At 29.3% G+C, this 20,450-nt stretch overlaps 3 protein-coding genes across 4 annotated transcripts; 1 reads left to right on the top strand and 2 right to left on the bottom strand.

Moving 5' to 3' along the window:
• The first annotated feature begins 2,970 nt into the window (after positions 1-2,970).
• Positions 2,971-6,993, top strand: LOC129319386 (uncharacterized). Of its 2 annotated transcripts, none has more exons than XM_054964438.1 (4): positions 2,971-3,233; positions 3,810-4,687; positions 5,781-5,925; positions 6,504-6,993. In XM_054964438.1, the coding sequence occupies exons 2-4, from the start codon at positions 4,162-4,164 to the stop codon at positions 6,562-6,564; spliced, it is 732 nt and encodes a 243-aa protein (XP_054820413.1). In that variant the 5' UTR covers positions 2,971-3,233; positions 3,810-4,161; the 3' UTR covers positions 6,565-6,993. The 2 variants fall into 2 exon arrangements, with proteins under 2 accessions (XP_054820413.1, XP_054820414.1); XM_054964439.1 differs by lacking the exon at positions 2,971-3,233 and adding an exon at positions 3,320-3,556.
• A 3,546-nt stretch (positions 6,994-10,539) lies between these two features.
• Positions 10,540-11,359, bottom strand: LOC129319432 (uncharacterized). Its single transcript, XM_054964497.1, has one exon. The coding sequence runs from the start codon at positions 11,357-11,359 to the stop codon at positions 10,814-10,816; it is 546 nt and encodes a 181-aa protein (XP_054820472.1). The 3' UTR covers positions 10,540-10,813.
• Positions 11,360-17,142: 5,783 nt separating this feature from the next.
• LOC129319287 (cell wall / vacuolar inhibitor of fructosidase 1-like) lies at positions 17,143-17,996 on the bottom strand. Its single transcript, XM_054964305.1, has 2 exons — positions 17,702-17,996; positions 17,143-17,581 (listed from the first exon to the last, which is right to left on the bottom strand). Exons 1-2 carry the CDS (start codon positions 17,910-17,912, stop codon positions 17,235-17,237), a joined length of 558 nt encoding a protein of 185 aa, XP_054820280.1. The 5' UTR covers positions 17,913-17,996; the 3' UTR covers positions 17,143-17,234.
• Between the last annotated feature and the right edge of the window lie 2,454 nt (positions 17,997-20,450).

A 20,450-nucleotide genomic window follows, 5' to 3' on the forward strand; every position in this document is an offset into this window, starting at 1 on the left:
GTCCAGCTAAATTTTAACAGTTTAACTGGCTAAATGAGTTTAATCAGCTTATCTTGTAATCTCAAATTTAAGTTTGAAAATATGCAATCATATTAAATAAATATAATAAAGATATCTTTGAAGTACCAATGAGACTGGGCATGACTCTTACATAGCCAGCAGGAGTTTAAATTAATCTGAGTAATGCGCTGCGTAGAGGATCTGCTTCCCACACAACCTCGGTGCCTTCTTTGCAAAACACAAGCAAGTACAATTTGTCGTGCTTAATTAGATGGGTCTATTTGTACATTACATAAAATTTAAGGAATGAATTTTATATATTCTTTAAAAAATTTTGTATCATAAACTTAATGATATGCCAACCATGGTATTAAAACCTAACCCAAATTGTTTATTAAGACCAATAAAGTAATGTCTGGCCAGTTCAAAACAGGTTAACTAGGTTGGATTTTATATTTTTTTTCTCCCTTTGTTGAACTTGGAACAACATCTTTTTGGACTAAAAAAAACAACAAAAAATAGCTGTTTGTCAAATTTATGTTTTAGTAATTATTTCATGGGATTATGATTTATGTGTGGTTTATACATAAATGTTACATTAACCCATGTATTAATGCCTTTTTATTTTAGCGTGGATATGAATATTTTTTATATATTTTAGTTAAAGTCCTAATTCAGGCATGATTGGGGCATTGACCCTTAAATCACAGTCTCTGTTGATTCAACGAAAAATTTAATTTTCAGTACATTGACGCCAAAAAGGACTGAATGATTTTCTCTAATCAAAGTCTTCAGGTGTTCTCTCAAGTCAAATAGCAAATGTTAACCGTCCAAGTGATCATCTAAGGGCTGAAAAGGATCGGTCTCATGATAAGATCCAGACACAGTGGCCCATGGCAGCTTCTTCTTTTCTTCATAGATTCTTCAACTTCTTCCTTTGAAGCTTCATTTGAATCTATTTGACTATTTCTCTATTCCATTGACTAAATCAAAACAAACACATTTTGCATCTTCTCAGATTTTGTGGGCAATCTGGACAGCACATTGAAAGATGGTTTTTCTTGAATGCATTTTAATATATAACTCATACGGGTCTTGAGATTAACAAATTAGACTTGCTTATAAATATTATGGTTTGTTAGTTTCTTATTACACACACATGTATAAGTATTGTACAATCGAGCAAAGACTATTGTCCACTTTGTGTTATTTCAAATGCTATATCTTCTTTCCATATCCCTCTTTTTTTTTTCCAAAAAAAAATATTATAGTAAGTTTTCAGGAGAGGTCTAATATCATGTAATGTAACTCACAAATTTGTATATTATTTTTTTATGTTTGTGAGTTGTAAAATTATTTATCAATATTTTATGATAAAATAATTCTAACATTTTACTCTTAATCAGCACTACATCATCCAATTTATATTATAATATAGTTTATTTTTTATATAATTTAGACAATTTTAAAATTAAAAACTTATTTAAATACTGGCAATTGTTATTGATATCATTAGTAATATTCAATACCAAAAAATCTTTGAACAAATGTGTGATTTATAACCAAAATTTTCATTAGAATATCTTTATATATTTTCCATTCACTCTTCATTAAATCTATGCTCCGCATATATTTTAATAACTATTTTATGGAGAAACAAAGTCATTTTCCTTGTAATTTATTTTTAAATTTCATAATATTATATCCTTTACAATAAAATTCAATGTTTATAATTTAAGCAAGACCTATAATTTATGTGAGGCCCAAGATGATGACCTTAATGACTTGAGAGTAGCCACGGCTTTTGATGGATACATGTATGCATGGGGTTGTGTGTTTTATAAATTATAATTATAATTATATTATATCATAAATTATAAATATAAAAATATTGTGTGTTGTGGACAATTTCCTTAAATATTTAATTTAGTAATAATAATAATAAATTAATCTTTTAATCTTTATAATTTTGACTTAGCTGTAACTCAATCCCTGAACTTTTACTCGTTACAACTCAATTCCTAAAATTTTGATTTGATTGTACCTCTTACAATTTAGTCCTTGAAATTTTAATTTCTTAAATATTAATCTCTATATTTTCAAAAATAAAATTATAAAGATTAAAAATATTTTAAAATTTATTACTAATATTTTAAATTATTAAAACTTTTTAATCTTTATAAATATTATAAATATTAAAAAGCTTAAAATATTTTTAATCTTTATAATTAATTTTTTTAAAATATAAAAATTAATATTTAAGATGTTGAAACTTTAAGGACTAAATTGTAATAAGCAAAGTTTAATAACTGATTTATAACTGAGTTAAAATTTTAAATAATAAGTTATAATGAGTTAAAATTAAGGGATTGAATTACAATTGAGTCAAACTATAAGGATCAAATGATTAATTTTTTTAATAATAATAATAGTAATAGTAATACCTTTCTCTAATTTTGACACAAACTAAATTTTATTCTTTCTTTAAAAATCAAGCCCATATTTGCAACAATAATGAGAAATAAAGAACAAACTAAGAAAGTCATTTGATTTATTCCACACTAAAAAGTAAAAACTACCAAGAATATGAAAATTTTGTTAAATCCACTTGTTAACAAAAAAAAGTTGTTCTTTGCATAACAATCAAATCATACTAGATTGATACTATAGTTAAGCAACTAAACAAAAAGGCCAAAATTAGGCATTAAAATGAAGGCATGGAATCTTAAATCTTAAATTAAGTACAAAAAGTAGTAATTAGTTAAAACAATGGATCAAAGAAAATGACAAAAAAAGGTACAGAAAACTTTTTTATAGAAACAAAAAACAACAAATCAGTCGAAGCCACGACGAGAATATGCCGATTTGCCAACTGTCATCGGCAAGGCCTGCTTGCTTCGATCAATATTGCGTCTTTTCTTTCTCGATGAATACATAAATATGGCGATTTGGATTACAGCACATGGGAGTGAGAAAAATTGAAAGATGATGATAAGCGACAACAATTTGAAGAGAGAGAATGAGAGATAAGCCAAAAAAGAAGTGATTTTCCTTTTTTAAATCTTAAAATTCCAGTACTTTCCTGGTCACCCTCCTGACCTCCTCTATTCTCGTGTGGTGTCAATATCTCTCTTTAATTTTTGCCTCTCTGAGAAAATTCAACTCTTCTCTTTACCGCAGTTACTTCGCTCAATGCCTCATCGGATCTGGGGTTCCTTTGCTTTGCCATAAAGGTATCTTCGTTTCTTCTTCCTCCTGAGCTTCTTTGTCTGATGCTATTATTGCTATTATTAATATTATAATGGCTGAAGCTGGTCCGAAGTTTCTGTGTTTCTTGGTTTTTGTGGGTTTTCTTTTATGGGGCATTTAATGATCATACCGGGTGCAATGTGACTCCATATGATGTGGGGTAGTGGCTACAGAGTGATTTTCGTTTGCTTTGTTTTGTGGGGTTCATCGTTTTTGTATGTGTGTGTGTATGTATTTGTTTCGTCTCCACCTCCTTCTCAGGCTCTTTCCTGGGTGAGAGGCATTTCCAAGCCACTGATACGGCCTTGTAGGTTTTTGTTTCTTTGATATCCCACTTCTTTAACTTTTTCTTGGACTTCTGTTTTCCGTCTGCTCGGTTCCTTGTTTTCTTCCCAAGAATTTTGTGATGATTTATTCCGTTTGTATGTTTGAAATTATAGGCCCTTTTAGCTTGCTTGTAGTTTCACTTCTTTGTTTTAATTAATCTCTTTTACATCTCATAACAAGACCAGTTCCCATGTAATTAACTGAACTCAACTGTGTTTCTTGTCATAATGCAGGGTTACCTCGTCCTCTTTTCTGAGAAGTCGTTGGAATCAGAATTGGGGTCTTGGCAATAGAGCTTGATAAAGCAAGATGGAAAGAGTTTGATGGTAATCTCATGTTTATTAATATTTTGAAACGTGTCTGAAGTGCAAGTTTGGGAGACACCTAAATTGTGATTGTGAGTTGAATAGTACGTTGTCTTCTCGATGATTTATGGTCAGTTCAGGAGGCCAGTTTGCATTATGGGTTAAATTCAGGTGTTTGGTTGAGGTTGAAATTTTGTATGATCTTCTGTGGCTCCTCTAAGTTTGCTGTGTAATAAGGGAAGAGAAGTTGGACTGGGTTTGTGGCTTTGGGAAATTTGGGATGGATCATAAAAGTGTAAGAGATGTTGAAGTTGATCTTGAAATAGGGTTAACTGTAAATGAAGATGATTCGCAGAAATTTACTCCAAGTAGTGCAGGAAAAGGAAAGACACTATTTGCTAAGTTTTCTGGGGATTATATAACGGGTGATGAAAAGCCAAGTTCTTACTGCAGTGAATCAAATTTAAGTGGAGTTCCTATGGTGGATGTTTTGAAAGTGACTAGCATGTCAGTGGCAAGGCAAGACTTAGTAGATAGTGCAACAAAGACCGTGGTAAAAGAGAAACTTAAAAAATCCAGTAACAAAAAGGCTCCCAAACCTCCAAGACCTCCACGAGCTCCGTCGTTGGATGCAGCTGACCAGAAGTTAATCAGGGATATCACTGAACTTGCCATGTTGAAGCGTGCAAGGATAGAGCGCATGAAAGCCTTGAAGAAGATGAAAGCTGTGAAATCAACTTCATCAAGCAGCAGCATATTTTCCATGGTTTTCACTATTGTCTTCTTTATTGTAATTATATTCCAAGGTATGATCTGCTATCGAATTAACCTCCTTGTGCATACAGATCTTGCATTTTCTTTGTTACGTATGTGGCTGAAATTAAATGATTGGTGATATTTACGTGTAATTGAACAGAAGATTTATGAACAAGAGTGACCTCTGAGGTTAATATATGATCAGTAATCTCCCATGAAATACCTGCATGTTGAATTTCTGTTTATAGTTTAGGGTTAAGGTAATATCTACTGTTTGTCAGTTCTAATGGTCTTTTCTTCAACCCTAGTGAGGAGGTTAGAATTGCAAGAGACAGACCACTTAAAAGTTTCAGAACAAAACAGGGTAAAAGATAAATGAAAAATTAAGGCTTTATTCTATAACACTGTGCTGCCAGATCTTAAACATATTTACTCATATTACAATTTTTTTCAGTTTAAAGTCAATGGTATTGAGATTTTTTTTTTCATTTTTATTTTATGTTCACGTAAATTTGGTGCCAGCTAACCAGACCATGTATTAGGTTTTATTCATGCTTTCAGGTTTTATTCTTCATATTGTTTTGCTTTTCATTTTTCTTTGTGATATTTGTTTACATTTTAGGAAGCGAAATAGGAATTTTCATGGTTGACACTATAGATAGAAAGCCATTGCTAGCCATGCACCTAACAACTTAAGCTTTTGGGGAGGCTAATCCTTGGAAATTGAAATGGGATCAATAATTTAATATATCATAGCCTCTTCATGATCCATGCAGCCCATATTTTGTGATAATTAAATCCTATTTTGGAAAGTTTGCAAGTCATGTAACCTGCATCACTTAGTAGAATAAGGCATGTTTTATGGAACAATGTGTAAAATTGACCTGCATTTTGTCCATTCTTTAAGCAAAAAGGGCTTTATCTTAAAGAGGTACAATAGAGATAAAAACTAGTTTTTGGCTTGCACACAAAGAGATTAGATCCAATTATGGAGCAATACAAGTATAGGTTGGCCTACGCTTAGTCCATCGACCAACTTCTTGGTATCATGTTAAAATTCTCAATGACCTATTTGGCTTTCATGTCTGTTTTAGCTACAACGTCGCTTTTACATATCTTATGATCATTCCATTCTCTTTGCAGGGATGTCATCAGGAAAAAGTTCAGTGGCAAGTTTCCAGGAATCTCCTGTGCCTGCTGGAGGAATAGAGGGTGGCACGACTTCACTTCAACACCAACTTAATCCTGCTGCAAACTACTTGAACGCGCCTGGTTCAGAGTATTACAAGTAAGTGTAATTGCTTTGTGCTCATCGAAATTCAAACCTCCTCTGCAGCAACATAGTTCAATTTTTCCTTTTCCTCACAGCAACACAGTGCTAGCTTGCAATGTCGGGCAAAGTTGAAAGTTAATGGTTATTCGATGTTTTAACTGTCCTTCGAGATTTTTTATTTTGTTTGTGGATAGGTGAGGGTTGTTTAAGATTTATAGTGCTAACCCATTGTGTTTTCCATGTATTGACTTCACTGTTTCATAGCATTTTATTATAAGTAATTTCCATTGCCTGCAAATAGGCCTTTTTTTATCTGGCAGCATTGAGATCGAGGACTGCATTTCATCCTTTTATGATTAGTTAATAACAACAATAATATCAAGTCTTATCCCATTCAATGAGATCGGTTATTGCACAACGTCATTGGGCTATCTCAACGTCTAAACTAACTATTCAGACCCTTTTATGATAACATCTAGTGAACTACAATATTTTGAGAAAATTATTAAATTTCATATTTTCTTACCTTACTGTACTTCGTTGTTGGGCCTGCCATATAACATGAATTTCTGTTGCTGCATTGTATCTTGCAGTTTTGTACAGCCAATCGCAAATTCATATTTGCCAGCAAAACAGCCAAGAGATGCAGGGTAATGCAGTTTAACCCAGAAAAAGTAAACAAAGAGGGGGTGAAAGTGCTCTCTGTGCTCCTTACGAGAAGCCATTTTATTTTTGTGTTTCAATATAGTTTAGTGTTCTTCTGTATTGTATTAATCTGTGTGGGAAGGAGTAGTGCTGGCCATGTTCTTCATTGGCCTTGCCGCTGCCTCCTTTGGTGGTGGTGGTGCTTTGTGTTTGCCTCCTCTGTAACTTCATGTTGCTAAGTTGCTTCAGAGATGTTCATAGAGTAAGTGAATATGGCAAAAGAAAGTTTTAGGGTTTGAGCAAGTTTTGCTTTTGAGGCTTCTGAAATAGGTCAGCTTAGTTACGGGAACGTACGAGACTCAAACAAGGAATATGTAGGTTATGTACAAAGCATGTAATGTCAACAAATAATTGCAAGTGTCGAGTCACGCACTTGAATCTCTCTCTCTCTCTCTATATATATATATGTATGTATGTATGTATGTATGTATAAATATATTCAAATACATTCTGATTCACTTATCACTACATTATGTTTTCCTCTTCGCAAATTGAAGTATTTATAACTTGCAAATAGTAGGATTTTTTTTTTTTGTATGGATAAATTTTTAATTTTTAATTACAAGGTCTGTAAGAGATAATAACGTTAATTAAGATTCAATTACCAAAAGGTTCTTACATCCTAAAGAAAGGTTAGAGATGATAATTTTTTTTATGCTAAAGTATTTCTAAGGGACTTTGCTTTTGGTGGGGAAAAAACAGAAAGAAAGGAGGAGGGAAAAAAAGAAAAGAAAGAGGAAAGAAACAGTATTTTTGGGCTTTAGGCAAAAAGGTGTATGGCTAAGATAGCACCTTGTTTCAGTCAAAAACCCAAAAAGATAGCAACTTGTTTGTTTTGGTGCTGTGGGGATATCACTTTTGCTTTTTGACTCATTAATCATTATCCAATTTATGAGCATTTTTGAGTTTTTTTTTTTTTTTTTCAACGATTCATATCCCTAAGACTCTAACCCCAAGCTTGTGCTTTTTAGAGGAAAATATTATTTTTGGTTCCTTATTTTGTTTCAATTTTAATATAGATTTTTGTTTATTTTTCAGTGTTTTAAAACTTTATATTTTTTTTAATGCAATATTAGTCCTTATATATTTATAAGGATATGGATGTGGTACAAACGGTATTAATAATATTGACATGGCAATTAACATCGTTAATTTTGTGCTTATGTGTCAAATTAATATTGATATAAATTTTTTAATGAACAAAAATTTAAAAAAAAACTATTCGTATATCAAATGAAATAAAAATGCTTACATGAATTTTTTAATAAGCAAAAATTTTAAAAAGCCAACATCAAATGAGATAAAGATACTGACATGAATTTTTTTTAATAAACAAAAATTTAAAGAGTTGAAGTCAACCTTTTTATTTGATTTGATGTGTGCTTTTTTTAAAAAAAAAAATTGCTCATTAAAAAATTCATGTGAGTATCAATTTGACACATTAACATAAAAATTAATTATGTTAATTAACATGTCAGCATTATTAACATTGTTTGTACCACATCAACATCACTTTGAAAATATGGGAACCCACATTGCATATGAAAAAAAGTATAAGGACTTGAAACACTAAAAAAAATATAGAAACTTATACCAAAATTTAAACAAAGTGCAAGGACCCAAAAAAATAGTGTTTTCCCTCCTTTATGTAAAGGAAAGTTTGAGTGAGTTGAATCTTGAATATTTATCAGGGTTAAGACATGCTTTTAGACTTATATGGCATTTACAAAAGTACTTATACATCTATCACTAACAAAGTCCTTTTACATTGATAGCAAGATTTAATTGCACGATCTTGTAGGTCATAAGTTAAATCCTTATTAGTTGGATTAATTTTTATTGTACCTTTTATTTTAGTAAGTTTTTTTTATTGGAATAAAGACTTTTTTTCATTTTCAATTTTTTTTTATTACAATGCCATGGAAACCGTGTAGGGGAAAAAATCAGTTCATGTAAAAGCATAAAAAAGGGCAGTTCTACAAAAATCATTATAATTAGACTGACGTTCGACGCTTGGCGAGCGTGTTAGTTTGCTTTTGCTTTCAAAGGTGATGAGCTCATTAGAAATTCAAATTGAGAATGAGAAAACTAAGATCAAACATGTTAGAGCAACTCCGAGAACAATGACGTGAATTAATTCATTTGTAATTTTTGTAAATGCACGTGCATCTCCTAAATTTGATGATAATGATTTTTTCTAAGTTCTTTTTTTTTTAACAAATAAAGTTTAAGTGAGTTGAGTCTTGAGGTTCACTATGACTAGCATGCCTACTAACTTAAAAAGTACTTATAAAAGTATTTATAAATCGTCTAACAATAAAATATTTATATTAGCAATAAGATTTGATTCTACCGTTTTATATATTATGAATCAAAGTTTTACCAATTAGACCAATATTTATTAGTTTATGATTTTTTTAAATTATTTATAGATATCCTTTTATTGAAGATAATTTTATTTAAAGTACGATTAGGCATTAAATGGGACACATTTTTTTAATAAAAATTAAAATTTTAATTCATCACGTTGTGAGGAGGAGAGGGGTGTCTTTATTTCCTTTATTATTCATTTCTCTCCTTTTCCCCTCATTATCGTTAGATCAATGCTTTAATAGTTCTGATTTAATATTTGATAAAATTATTATTTTAATTTTACATACAAATATATAAATAAAATTGAATTATTAAAATTTGATCTAACCAATTTAAAACTATAATATTTTATTTATATATTTTATGTAAAATTATAATAATAATTTTATCATATTAAACCTGAATTGTTGAAAAGTTTTGATCTAACATATATGAGAGAAAAAGAAGGAAAATGGAGAGTGAGGGAAAATGAAATACTTCTAGTTTGTTATGAGGAATTAGTCCCTTTCTCTAGATTCAATCCTTTAAATATAATAATTTTTTTTTTTTCAGAATTTGGAGTATATGCCTAATTGGAATCTGAATTTGATCTATATGGGGCTTTGGGCTACGGGCTGGACATTGTTGATCCAAAGCTTGCTTGTCATCTCGCAGTCGGTTTGCAAGAAGCCGTGCATGCCAGGTTCTCTATCTCTTTGACGTTGCAAAAAGAAAAACAAAAAACAAAAACTAATTGTATGATCGTTAAAAAAAGTAGCATTGAACCAATCACCTTGTAACTTAATGACGTGCAAGCTCTTCTATGAGTGAAAGGTCATGAGTTCTACTTCTATCACACTTGTAATCTTAGACCATTAGTGCCTATTTCTATAATTAAAAAAAAATTAGCATCGATTTATATTATATAAATGTTTTATTTAATAAAAAATAATATCGTAAAATTGGATGTGTTGTTGCAGGGGCCATCATGAGTTCAGCAATGTGTTATATTAATGCTTCCAAGTTCCAACGCCATTATTGAATTTTAGCACTGAAGCATTTGCCACAGCCCACAATAATGAACAAATCTTTTGGAACACATTGCCATTTGGTATGACTATATTAATGCTTTCATGTGAACTTTTAGACTGTCGTTTGTCTCAAACTTCACGTAAAAGAAGATTCAAAATTTGATTTTCGATTGATTCAATTCTATGATAATTAGCAGAAAAGATATGCGGTTAAATCTTATGTTCCATACTTTTGTAAATAATATTCAAAAGTGAACACAAAAAGATGTAAATATTAACCATCTGATGTGTCATTTGCACGACATTATAGCTTTCAAAATTAATAAATGTCTCAAGTTTAATAGAGAGTAATCACTGTTAAATATTTTTAAAAATTTCTTAATGATAATTAGAATTATAAAATTATAAAAATCTTAAATGAAGCAATGTCACTCTATTTTTAAAATATTTTTATCCTTAATCCAACTCTTCTTCGAAAAGGAAGACAAACAGCAAAAATATTCTTCTAAGAGCTTTGTTTCTCTCCATTACATTTGCCTTTCAATGAACTTCCACTTAAAATCTGAATCATTTAAGTTAAATTTTAATATTACAAATTAATCTATATTTTAAAAAGTTATCAAATTTAAATCATCAAATTTAATCTAACTTTTGCCAAGATGTCATGCCAAGAAATTTGGCACTGTCATCCTCTTGAGCCATTGCTAGAATGTAAACTCCGATTATAACATAACATCCTTCCATTGTTACTGGAACTACCATCTACACAACAAAGAGGAAGACACAGAGCTACAGATCACAAAACTATCATCAAATCAAGCCTTTAGTAACAATCTGATTATTGCAGAAGCCACGCCGGCAAGTTTATGCACGACGCCGTTTTGATTCTCCAGTGAAGACGAATTCTTCGACCATGCAAGCTTCCTCTCACATCTAAGCACTTCCTTCTCAGTATAGCCCACACAATACGCGGCGAACCCAAATTGACCGTGGCTGACGGCGTCGGCGGCCTGAGGGAGAGTGTACTTGATGATCGGAATGTAGCATTCGCCGCAGAAAGCTAGGGATTGCTCCAATCGTCGATCTGAGGTGTGGCGGATGAGGGATTCGATGTGCGATAGGGTTTCGGTGGCGTTCAGGAGAATGTCCTTGAGGACGACGAGAGCGATGGCTTTGAGATCGGCTTTGGGAGTGAGAGGGTTGGCGTGGAGCGTGGCGGAACAGAGATCGAAGAATGGAGTTTTCTTGCATATCCGGTCAATCATGTCATCGGCATCGGCCTTCTCTGATTGGGATGACGGAAAGAGAGTAAAAGCCAGAAGAAGCAGAAGAGTGAGGAGTGTGAGTGAAGAAGAACTCATTTTTCGGCCTACTGTGCTATTGTGAAAGGAACGTTGTTCTCGTCTAACGCGTTGTCTTCATCACTCTTACATAGGATTTAATATAACTTACTCATCTAATCATATCATATTTATAAGAAAAGACAATATTGATTTTAGCCAAACACTTCACTATTTTTTATTTTTAATGTTATGCTCTTATTAAAAGGTAGAATAAATTATTAAAAATAATTCCTTTTATCTTTATTATCAGAAGAAGTAGATGTAAAAATTTATTAAATTTTAAAATAAATTAGCAAAGTTTAAGGTTTTTTTAATTATAATAAAACATGATTAAATTGATTTATAAATAATCGAGGACATCGTTCACGTACATATTTTTTTTCTTTTCTTTTATTCTCCCTGCCCATATCAAGTTGAAGAGGTTTGGGTTGAGACTAATTCTAAATAGAACTGAGTGGGAATCTTTTCTGGCAAAAGGTCTATCACAGGATTTGAACTATGATGCCTCCCTATTTGAGTATTGGTATAACTCCTTAGTTAAACCAAGCATAAGTAGTTTTTATCTAAATTACATACACATATTTCTTTTTTAGTATGCAACATCTATAGTATTATGGGATTTCCTCATATAAATTTAAATTAATTAGGATTGAGTCAAGTTGAGACCTTTCTAATATTAATTCCTCTACTTTTAAATTAATCAAGATTGAGTCAAGTCCGGATCTCATTTTTCTTCTTTCTAACCAACACCTATATTTTCTTGAGCATTGTATGAAATGTGAAAAATAAATTGTACTACTGTAGCTTCTTATAAATGGACACATATATTGAGAATATGAGATTATAATATATTTGATTTGAGTCATATTGGTGATCCTTTCCAGCTTTTGAAAATTTAGGTAAGTTTTTTTTATAATATCACTATTTATAAATTATGACTATTTTATTTTAGGATAGATATAACTAATATTTCATCGTGTTATATATCATTAGTAATAAAATAATGGATCAACCAAGAGCAAATGAGTAACATGTGGGAACTTATTAGTTTTAAGAAAATTCATTGTCAAATTTCTAAAATAATAGAAATTATTTGCACATAAATTAAGATTTTAGGAAAATTAAGGGTAATTTTTTTGGAAAAAAATGTTTCTACGTCAAAGTTATGCAATTTAATCCCCTATATAATCTGCAACATAAAAAACCATGAATCATAATTTTCTCCCATTTTCGAATGTATCTAGAAAGCTCTGAAACGAGGGGAGGCAACTTCTCTTGGGAACTCAAAAAATATGACATGCGTCGGAACAAGAGAGGTGAGAACAAGACAATGCATGCGATTCCAAACTATGTACACTGCAAAAAATAATATAATTTAATATATTTTGGTATAAGTTATAATTTTTTTCGTTGCTTTATGTCTTTCTAATGTATCATATCTATAACATTACTCCCTTTTTTTTAATATGCCATAAAAGACAATAAAATTGTATCAACAATGGTAAATATGTTAATTTGTGACTAATATTGTTAATATGTGTTGAATGGAATTATGATTTAACGTGTTAATAGTGTTGTCCACTCTTCTATTTCATGTTTTAGGTTTCAATGATTTAAAGCATAATTCAACCTTAACACAAAGATTAAAAATGTCAGTTACATGTCAGTGCATTTAACATTGTTATTGCCATTTCATTCTTCTTTTGTACATGCTTAAAAATAGAGAGATTAATGTTATACATAGGATAAATTAGAGGGACATGAAATGTGCAACAACAAAAAAACAAAAACTAATATCAAAACATGTTAAGACTATAAAAATTAATCATTATGTTTTCTCATTAATAAATGTTAGTTTAATTAGTTGATAAAAATTTGACTCATAATTTATAAGATGGTCAACTCTCAACAGTTGATGTGAGCACCTTATTAATTTATAGTGCATTCTGGGCACAAAAACATGTGCTGAACTAGACTCAATTTATCTAACGTTCTTCTATATATATATGTATATAAAAACTTCACTGTTAACGGTAAACTCAGAATTCCAGCCCTTATTTACGAACATCACAGCAATATTTTATTTTCAGACAAAAATAATTATCAAATGTTGAAGATGAAAAACAAATGCACATGAAAAGAAGAGAAGTTAAATTCAAGCTTATTAAATATAATCAGACAACATTATTTATCATTTGTTTTATCCGTTGATAAAACAAAAATGCCGAGAAGCTGGCCTCTCTGGAATCTGCATCTGTGTCTTTTCCAAGTTACTCAAAAGTCAAAATATAGAAAATTAATGTTTGCTTGTCTCGTTAGTCTAAACGGTAAGATTTTGATTTCCTTTATTTTTTTTATAAAAGAGTAAATTATTTTTTAAACTTTATATCATAGATACCATAAACTTATTATTTATTTTTTAAATTATTTTTTCAACTATTACAAATAATGTAATATAAAAAATGACATGAAAGGATATCAAAAATTTTAATAAAAGGGCTAATTTTTTTTTGGTCTTTTGTCTGTAAGTTTTGGATCATTGATTATGATTTTTGAAATTATTTTCTTACATGTTAACTAATAGTAAAATTTAACTTAATTTATTAACAGCAGCCCCCGTAACGATTAAATTATGCCATTTTTAGAATTTGAAAAAATATTTTATACAATAAATGAGTTCAAAATCGATGGATCTAAAGTTCAAAAATAATTTTTATTTATCCTTCATTTTTGTATTTATTATTTTTTCTTGAACTATCTTTATAGTTAGAATGTATAATTTATGTTGATAATATTTCAGTATAAATTATTAACATAAACTATATCTTAGAAAAAAAAACTACTCCTTCCATCCCAATTTATGTGACATTTTTAAATAAAATCAGGCATACAAATAAAATTAATCAAATACACTTTATAACTTTATTTTTTAAGATAAAAATATAAACTTTTAAAAATACACTTAATCCAATACTCTATTTGTGAAAAAATATTAAAAAGAGATAATATAATATAAAAGGTAATATTGAAAAAATATCATTAATAAAACTTTATTTTTTTCAAAATATCTTATATTTTGGTATGTTAAATCTCTCATAGTAATATTTTATAGATTGAGATGGAGAGAGTGGCATATATATATATATATATATATATATATTTACAGATAACTGATTTATTTAATTTCTATAAATTAATTAACTAACTCTTACATTTAGGATAAAATTTGCCTATGCTTGTAGAAAATACGTTCTCTTCATGTATGTGAGCATTTTACAAGGCCACACAATGCGATTTTTTTTTTTGGACCTTGACGAAAAGTAATAAAGATTTTTGAAGAAAATTGAAAACTCATGAAGATTATTTAAGAACTTTGAAGAAAGATAGAAGATAATTGTTAGTTATTTGAAAAAAAAAACATTGAAGATATGTTGAAAACTTTGACAGTTAGAGAAGATTCATAAAGAAAATTGAAAACTCTTGAAAATTACTGGTTTGTTAAGAAAGGTGGTAGATAATTGAAGCTATTTTAAGAGATTTTTCTTGAAAACATGTTGAAGACTTTTAAAGATTAATAAAGATTATTGATAAAAAAATTAAGAAATCTTTGAAGATTATTAAAGAATTTTGAAGAAATATGGATGATAATTAAAGTTACTTTAAGATGCATTGAAGACTTATAAGAAAATGTGAAAGATTATTGAAGAATCATAGAAGATGTATTACAAAAAATATTTGAATGAAAAAAAAATAAGAGTGATGTGTTAAAATATAATTAGATAACTCGCATGAGTTACACTTTATATAAAAAATATATATAAGAATGACGTGTCACAATATGATGATTATTCCTTAGTGACTGAATGCAGTTTTTTTTTTTTTTTGGGGTAGAAAGAACTCAATGAACCTTTCTAATGGCTAAGTGGAGTTGGAGAAAGTTAATCATAGTTTCGAAAGCACAGCACAATTTTGGTTTGTGAAATACTGACATGTAAGTTTGAGAGTAGCCATGTGATTGAAGGGTAAATTGAGTTGATCTAGTTATAAGTTGGGTTAAAAGATGTTTGTTGCTCCTCAACTTTTCATTTAAAAGTATATTTGATATTTAAACTTTCATATAAATTTTTCTTTCAATATTTTAAAAATTGTACATTGAATACCTTACTATAAAGAAAAATCAAACTTCAACGGTTAGTTGACTTAAAATTATAAAAAATGACCTATAAAATTACATATATGTATCCTACAAAAATTGATATTTAAATTACTTGTAAATAATAATATACAAATGTTATTTTTATCTACATAAAAGATCAAAATATTATTTTGACCAACTATTATTTTAAATACTTAATTGATTTAAATTTTCTTATAGAATACTTATTTGCAATTTTATATGCCGATTTAAATTTTCTTATAGAATATTTATTTGCAATTTTATAGGCCTTTTTATAATTTTTAGTTTTTTTTAATTTTTTATCATTAATTGATAGTCAAAGTTAATTTTTTTAATAATAGGATGCTAGTGTATCATTTTCAAATATTTAAGAAGAAAATTGCAACACATAAAAGTTAGAGATATCAGATGCTCTTGAGCAAATAATTGAGGGGCAAAATGCCCTTTAATTCTTATAAATTTGACCTTTTAAACTGAATTTTACTGAATATAAACAGATAAACTTATTTACCAATGAACAAAAATTTCCATAAAGACACACTAAATTTTTTTAGACAAAATTTTGGGTCTCAATAATCAAGGCTTGTCTCTAAATTCAAAAAGTGTTTATAAAGATATTCAGAATCGCATAGCAATAAGGTTTTATTGGCCAAATTTTAATGATTGGACCAACCTTTAATTTATTATTATAGAGATACTCCTTTTGTTAAAATATATAAGACATTATTAATTAAATTTTATCCTCAATAAAAAATATATTTATTTTTAAATTAAATTTATTTTTTTATATTTATCTCTATTTAATATAGTGTTTTACTTTAAAATAAATATGAAATTATTTATTCAAATATGTCCATTCCAGTGAAGAATCCACAAGGGGTTAGTACTTTACAAGGAGTTAGTACGCCGTGACCCTCATACTTCAAATTTTTAATAGGTGTGATTTTGTTTGAAAAAAAATGTAAAAATTAATGTTAGGCGTCCCATATTTAGATAAAATTGCAGTCATGATCCCCATATTATGATTTTGAATCTGTGATCCTATCTAACCCCTTCTCACATGTAAAGGAAAAGGAGGAGATTTCATACACATCCATCACACACCCACGCCTCACACACTAGCACGCATTAAACTGCAAACGCTTTAACATTTGTCCCTTTTGCGTGACATTTTTCCTTTTACGTGACGCCTCCTATCAATGATATTTTTTTATATATTTTTTTTGTTCAAGCTTTTTATTTATATGTTTAGAAAAAACAATGCAAATTAATATAACACAGAGAATTGGTTTATATATATATATATATATATAATATTTTAAGTATCATAATATCATCTTTTTATTTTGCATTGCATATGCAACATTTTCATTATATATCGTATTTTATTCTTTAAACTAAATTATGTATTATATATATATATAGTTAGTATAAAAACACACACACGTTACCTGTGACAAGGAAAAACCGAAAAAGACATACCCACACGAGTCATTTTCTTCATTCACTTTCCATCCTGATTCATATATATGATTTCACTCTAAGTAACCTTAGCAAAGTTAGTTTAATAGCACTTCAACCCAAAAATATAATACTAATGCCATAAAGCAATCAAATAAAAAAAATTGTAGTTTCAAATAATTAATAATACAGCAGGAAAGATCAAATAAACATAGAACACTTAACAATAATTAAACATGTACATCATAGTAATCCTTACAGTAATTGCCTAACAATGGCCACAGCAACCCAAGCGAGTTCACGCACGGCCTCATTTTCTGGTTTAAGCAGCGATTTGGTGCCGTTGAACTCTCCTTCGCAATAAGTAGCTTCGTTTCCGATATCCTTAACGCCATCTTCTGCAAATTTAGGATTCCCTTCTCGCAGAGCTTCAGTGGCTTCCGGAACGTCCGTCTCCAGCACCATCTCATACATCTCGCGACAAGATTTCAATGCCCCCTTCTGCTTCCGATCTAAATCCTTTCCTTGCAGGAGATTGTTGATTTTGTTCTTCGTAGCCTTCGCTTTCGCCGTTATGACTTTCACCATTATCAGACCAAGCCCTGTGAACAATTATTAAACGCAATTTCAGTCCAAGACCATCGATGATTGATTCCGCGATTGATCAAGAGTCGATCAATCGACGGGATGAATTAATGAAAGGTGGTTTGCGAGATTGTTACCTGCAACATCGGCTTCGGAGCTGGAGGGATCGGATTTCAGGGATTGAACGCAGAGATCGTAGTTAGGGGTTTGCTTGCAGGTGGATTCGATCAGGCTTTCGTTTTCGGAGTGGACCATCCTGATTCTGCTGCAATGGCTGGGTGATGTCAACGAGGTTGTGGCGACAATAAAGACGATGATCAGCGTCGCTTGAGATATCATGTTCGTCATGTTTGTTTCAGATAATAAGAAGGAGAAGAAGGTCAGAAGGAGAATGGTGATGGAGGAAGTGATGATAAACGTATTGCGATTTTGCTGTGCTTCTCAGAACTGAATGGTGTTTATTGGCCTTTTATAGCTTCGACTATGAAAGAATGTGGACATATGTATGGAATATGTATATGTAATATAATAACGTACCGTTTTAGACCTTTCAAGTAATTACTAATTTTAAATTAAGGAAGTTTAGGAGTTTTTTAAAAAATATTTAATATTTAATAAGTAAGGAAGTTTAATTAAGAGTAATTTCCTTTATTTTCGTCCCATTTTTTTTTAAAAAAAAAAACAGATTCGGACAGTTTAGCACCGAAAAGAAAGAGACCCCCATGAGATGAATGCATCTTACTTCTCTTGGTCATTTTCACAGGGTATTTGAGTTTTTCACGTAGATTAAAAAAAATTATTGTATAAGTTTATTTGTTAAAAAATATTTCAAGTTTTTAATTATATTTTTATTAATTAAATGGATATAAATATTATTATAAAAACTGTAGTAAAAAAACTGAGAGTGATTCTATATGCAATTAAAATTTGGTTAAAATATACCTTTCATGCTTTTTTCTTTTTTGGATTTGTTAGGGCAACTATTAGCAAAATGCTTTTTTTACCCACAGATAAAACATTTGTTGCTTTCTTCAATTTTAAAGTCATTCTTTTAAAAATCTCAAGGGATATAGAAGATTTACATTTAACTTTTAAATATCCATAAAATATTATCAAAAGTTAGCATATTGAAATCAATTTTATCAAAATTAATTTCAAAAATATTATGCAAAGTCCAAACATCATTACATTCTACATCAATCAATTTTTTTCAACTGAAAGTTTGAAACCCAAACACACCTATAGCAATTTTTACACATTGCTCTCAATATCTTGAAGGAGACATACATTTTCGATTATCAGCAAAGCATACTTCTTATACTTAAAAAATAGAATATTATTTTATATTTTTATAAACACCTTATCAAAGTTACTATTTATTTTTGTGAAGTGTCTTATAAAAAAGATTGGAGGTTGTGCAACATTGGCACTAACTTATTTAAGTTGATTTATTTTAGAAAGATTAAAGTTTTTGTTTGTTGAAAGAAAGATTAATTAGGATACTATTTGTGTTTCTTTAATGTTATTGGCGTTTCTTATAACTAGCATTTGCCGTAGTTTCTAATTCTAATAATTAAGCATATTTAATTTATTCCTGATTTTGTTTATCAACTTAATTAAATCTGTGTTTAATATATCTGGCTTTGTACACTGCATCTCGTTTAATTTGGTATCTGCACGTCTGTATTCTGATTTAATTTGATGTTATTAATTAAGTTGTTAATTAATTAATTGATTACCTTTTTATGATTAATTCATTGATAGTTACCAATACAATCACCTAATTTGTGACTTTTGAGTATCTATCACACTATACATCCGCCCTGTGCACTGCATATTATTTAGATTTTTCATAATTGTCCATTTATTTACATTCATATGATATAAGTTACTTAAATTAAGTTATATGTAATTTAAATGATGATTTCTCAGGCATTGATTACATCAACGTGAATAATCATTTGCCTCTGTACATTAGATAGCAAAAAAAAAAAAAATCTTAGATAACTCGATACACTGCATCATTCATAATCTATTCAATAAAAATATAACATTCAAACGGCATAAATTAATTTAGACGTTAATAATAGTAAAAAAAATAAAAAGTAAAAAAAATTAAATAGATATTTTATTATAAAAATAAAAGGTATTAAAAAATTTATTAGATGGATCATACATAGCATGTTGCAATGAATCCATCCAAGAATTTCTTTTTACAGTAATTTCTATATATATCATTTTTCCAAAAATTTACGACATGGCTAGGGCTTCCAAGACTGTTAAAGGTTATGAGGTTATTGCCTTGTTGGTCCATATAAAATAGTAAATTTTAGGAAAGGACAAATGAAAAAAATTATTTTCCTTATATTTAAGAGGAGAACATGATAAATATTTTTTTCAGAAAAGAGAGTTTTAATTTCTATGCTAATGATAGAGAAAGATTTTTTCTATTTTTATGCTCTTTTCTTTCTATATTTTATACCAAAAATGATTTTTTTAAGAAAAATATAATAACATATGAACGTCCAAAGTTGTTAGTTGGCTCAGTCATGCTTATGTTGATTTTCTTGTTCTTGCTCTCAAATATAGCAATAAGAGTTCATATGTTTTCAGATTTGACATACAAATTAAATTTGTCAAATATATAAAACTTTTATGAATAAATGATAATTTCAAAAATAAAAAATGGTTGCAAAACTGATCAAAAGGTAAAGCTATCCACATATTTCCTGAAAAATTTACAGAGGAATAAATAAATAAATAAAACACTAAGGTGGGATGGTATAAAGTTTCAAACCAACAAGTGTTTGATACAATTGATAAAGAAATTATACCTTTTTAATTGAAAAGTGTATTTTAAATCTTATAATTTTATATAAGATTTTA

Source organism: Prosopis cineraria, unplaced genomic scaffold (genome assembly GCF_029017545.1).
Source record: "Prosopis cineraria cultivar Desert tree isolate PC_DT_omini unplaced genomic scaffold, ASM2901754v1 PC9, whole genome shotgun sequence".
Taxonomy (NCBI): Eukaryota; Viridiplantae; Streptophyta; class Magnoliopsida; order Fabales; family Fabaceae; genus Prosopis; species Prosopis cineraria.

What these genes read in the sequence shown, in the direction of transcription:
- LOC129319432 (XM_054964497.1), bottom strand. Translation starts at nt 11,359, where the DNA reads ATGAGTTCTTCTTCACTCACACTCCTCACTCTTCTGCTTCTTCTGGCT.
- LOC129319287 (XM_054964305.1), bottom strand. Translation starts at nt 17,912, where the DNA reads ATGACGAACATGATATCTCAAGCGACGCTGATCATCGTCTTTATTGTC. An exon ending in CTCCGAAGCCGATGTTGCAG is followed by an intron (nt 17,582 to 17,701) that starts GTAACAATCTCG and finishes AATTGTTCACAG; the next exon opens with GGCTTGGTCTGATAATGGTG.
- LOC129319386 (XM_054964438.1), top strand. Translation starts at nt 4,162, where the DNA reads ATGGATCATAAAAGTGTAAGAGATGTTGAAGTTGATCTTGAAATAGGG. An exon ending in TATTGTAATTATATTCCAAG is followed by an intron (nt 4,688 to 5,780) that starts GTATGATCTGCT and finishes TTCTCTTTGCAG; the next exon opens with GGATGTCATCAGGAAAAAGT. An exon ending in CCTGGTTCAGAGTATTACAA is followed by an intron (nt 5,926 to 6,503) that starts GTAAGTGTAATT and finishes TGTATCTTGCAG; the next exon opens with TTTTGTACAGCCAATCGCAA.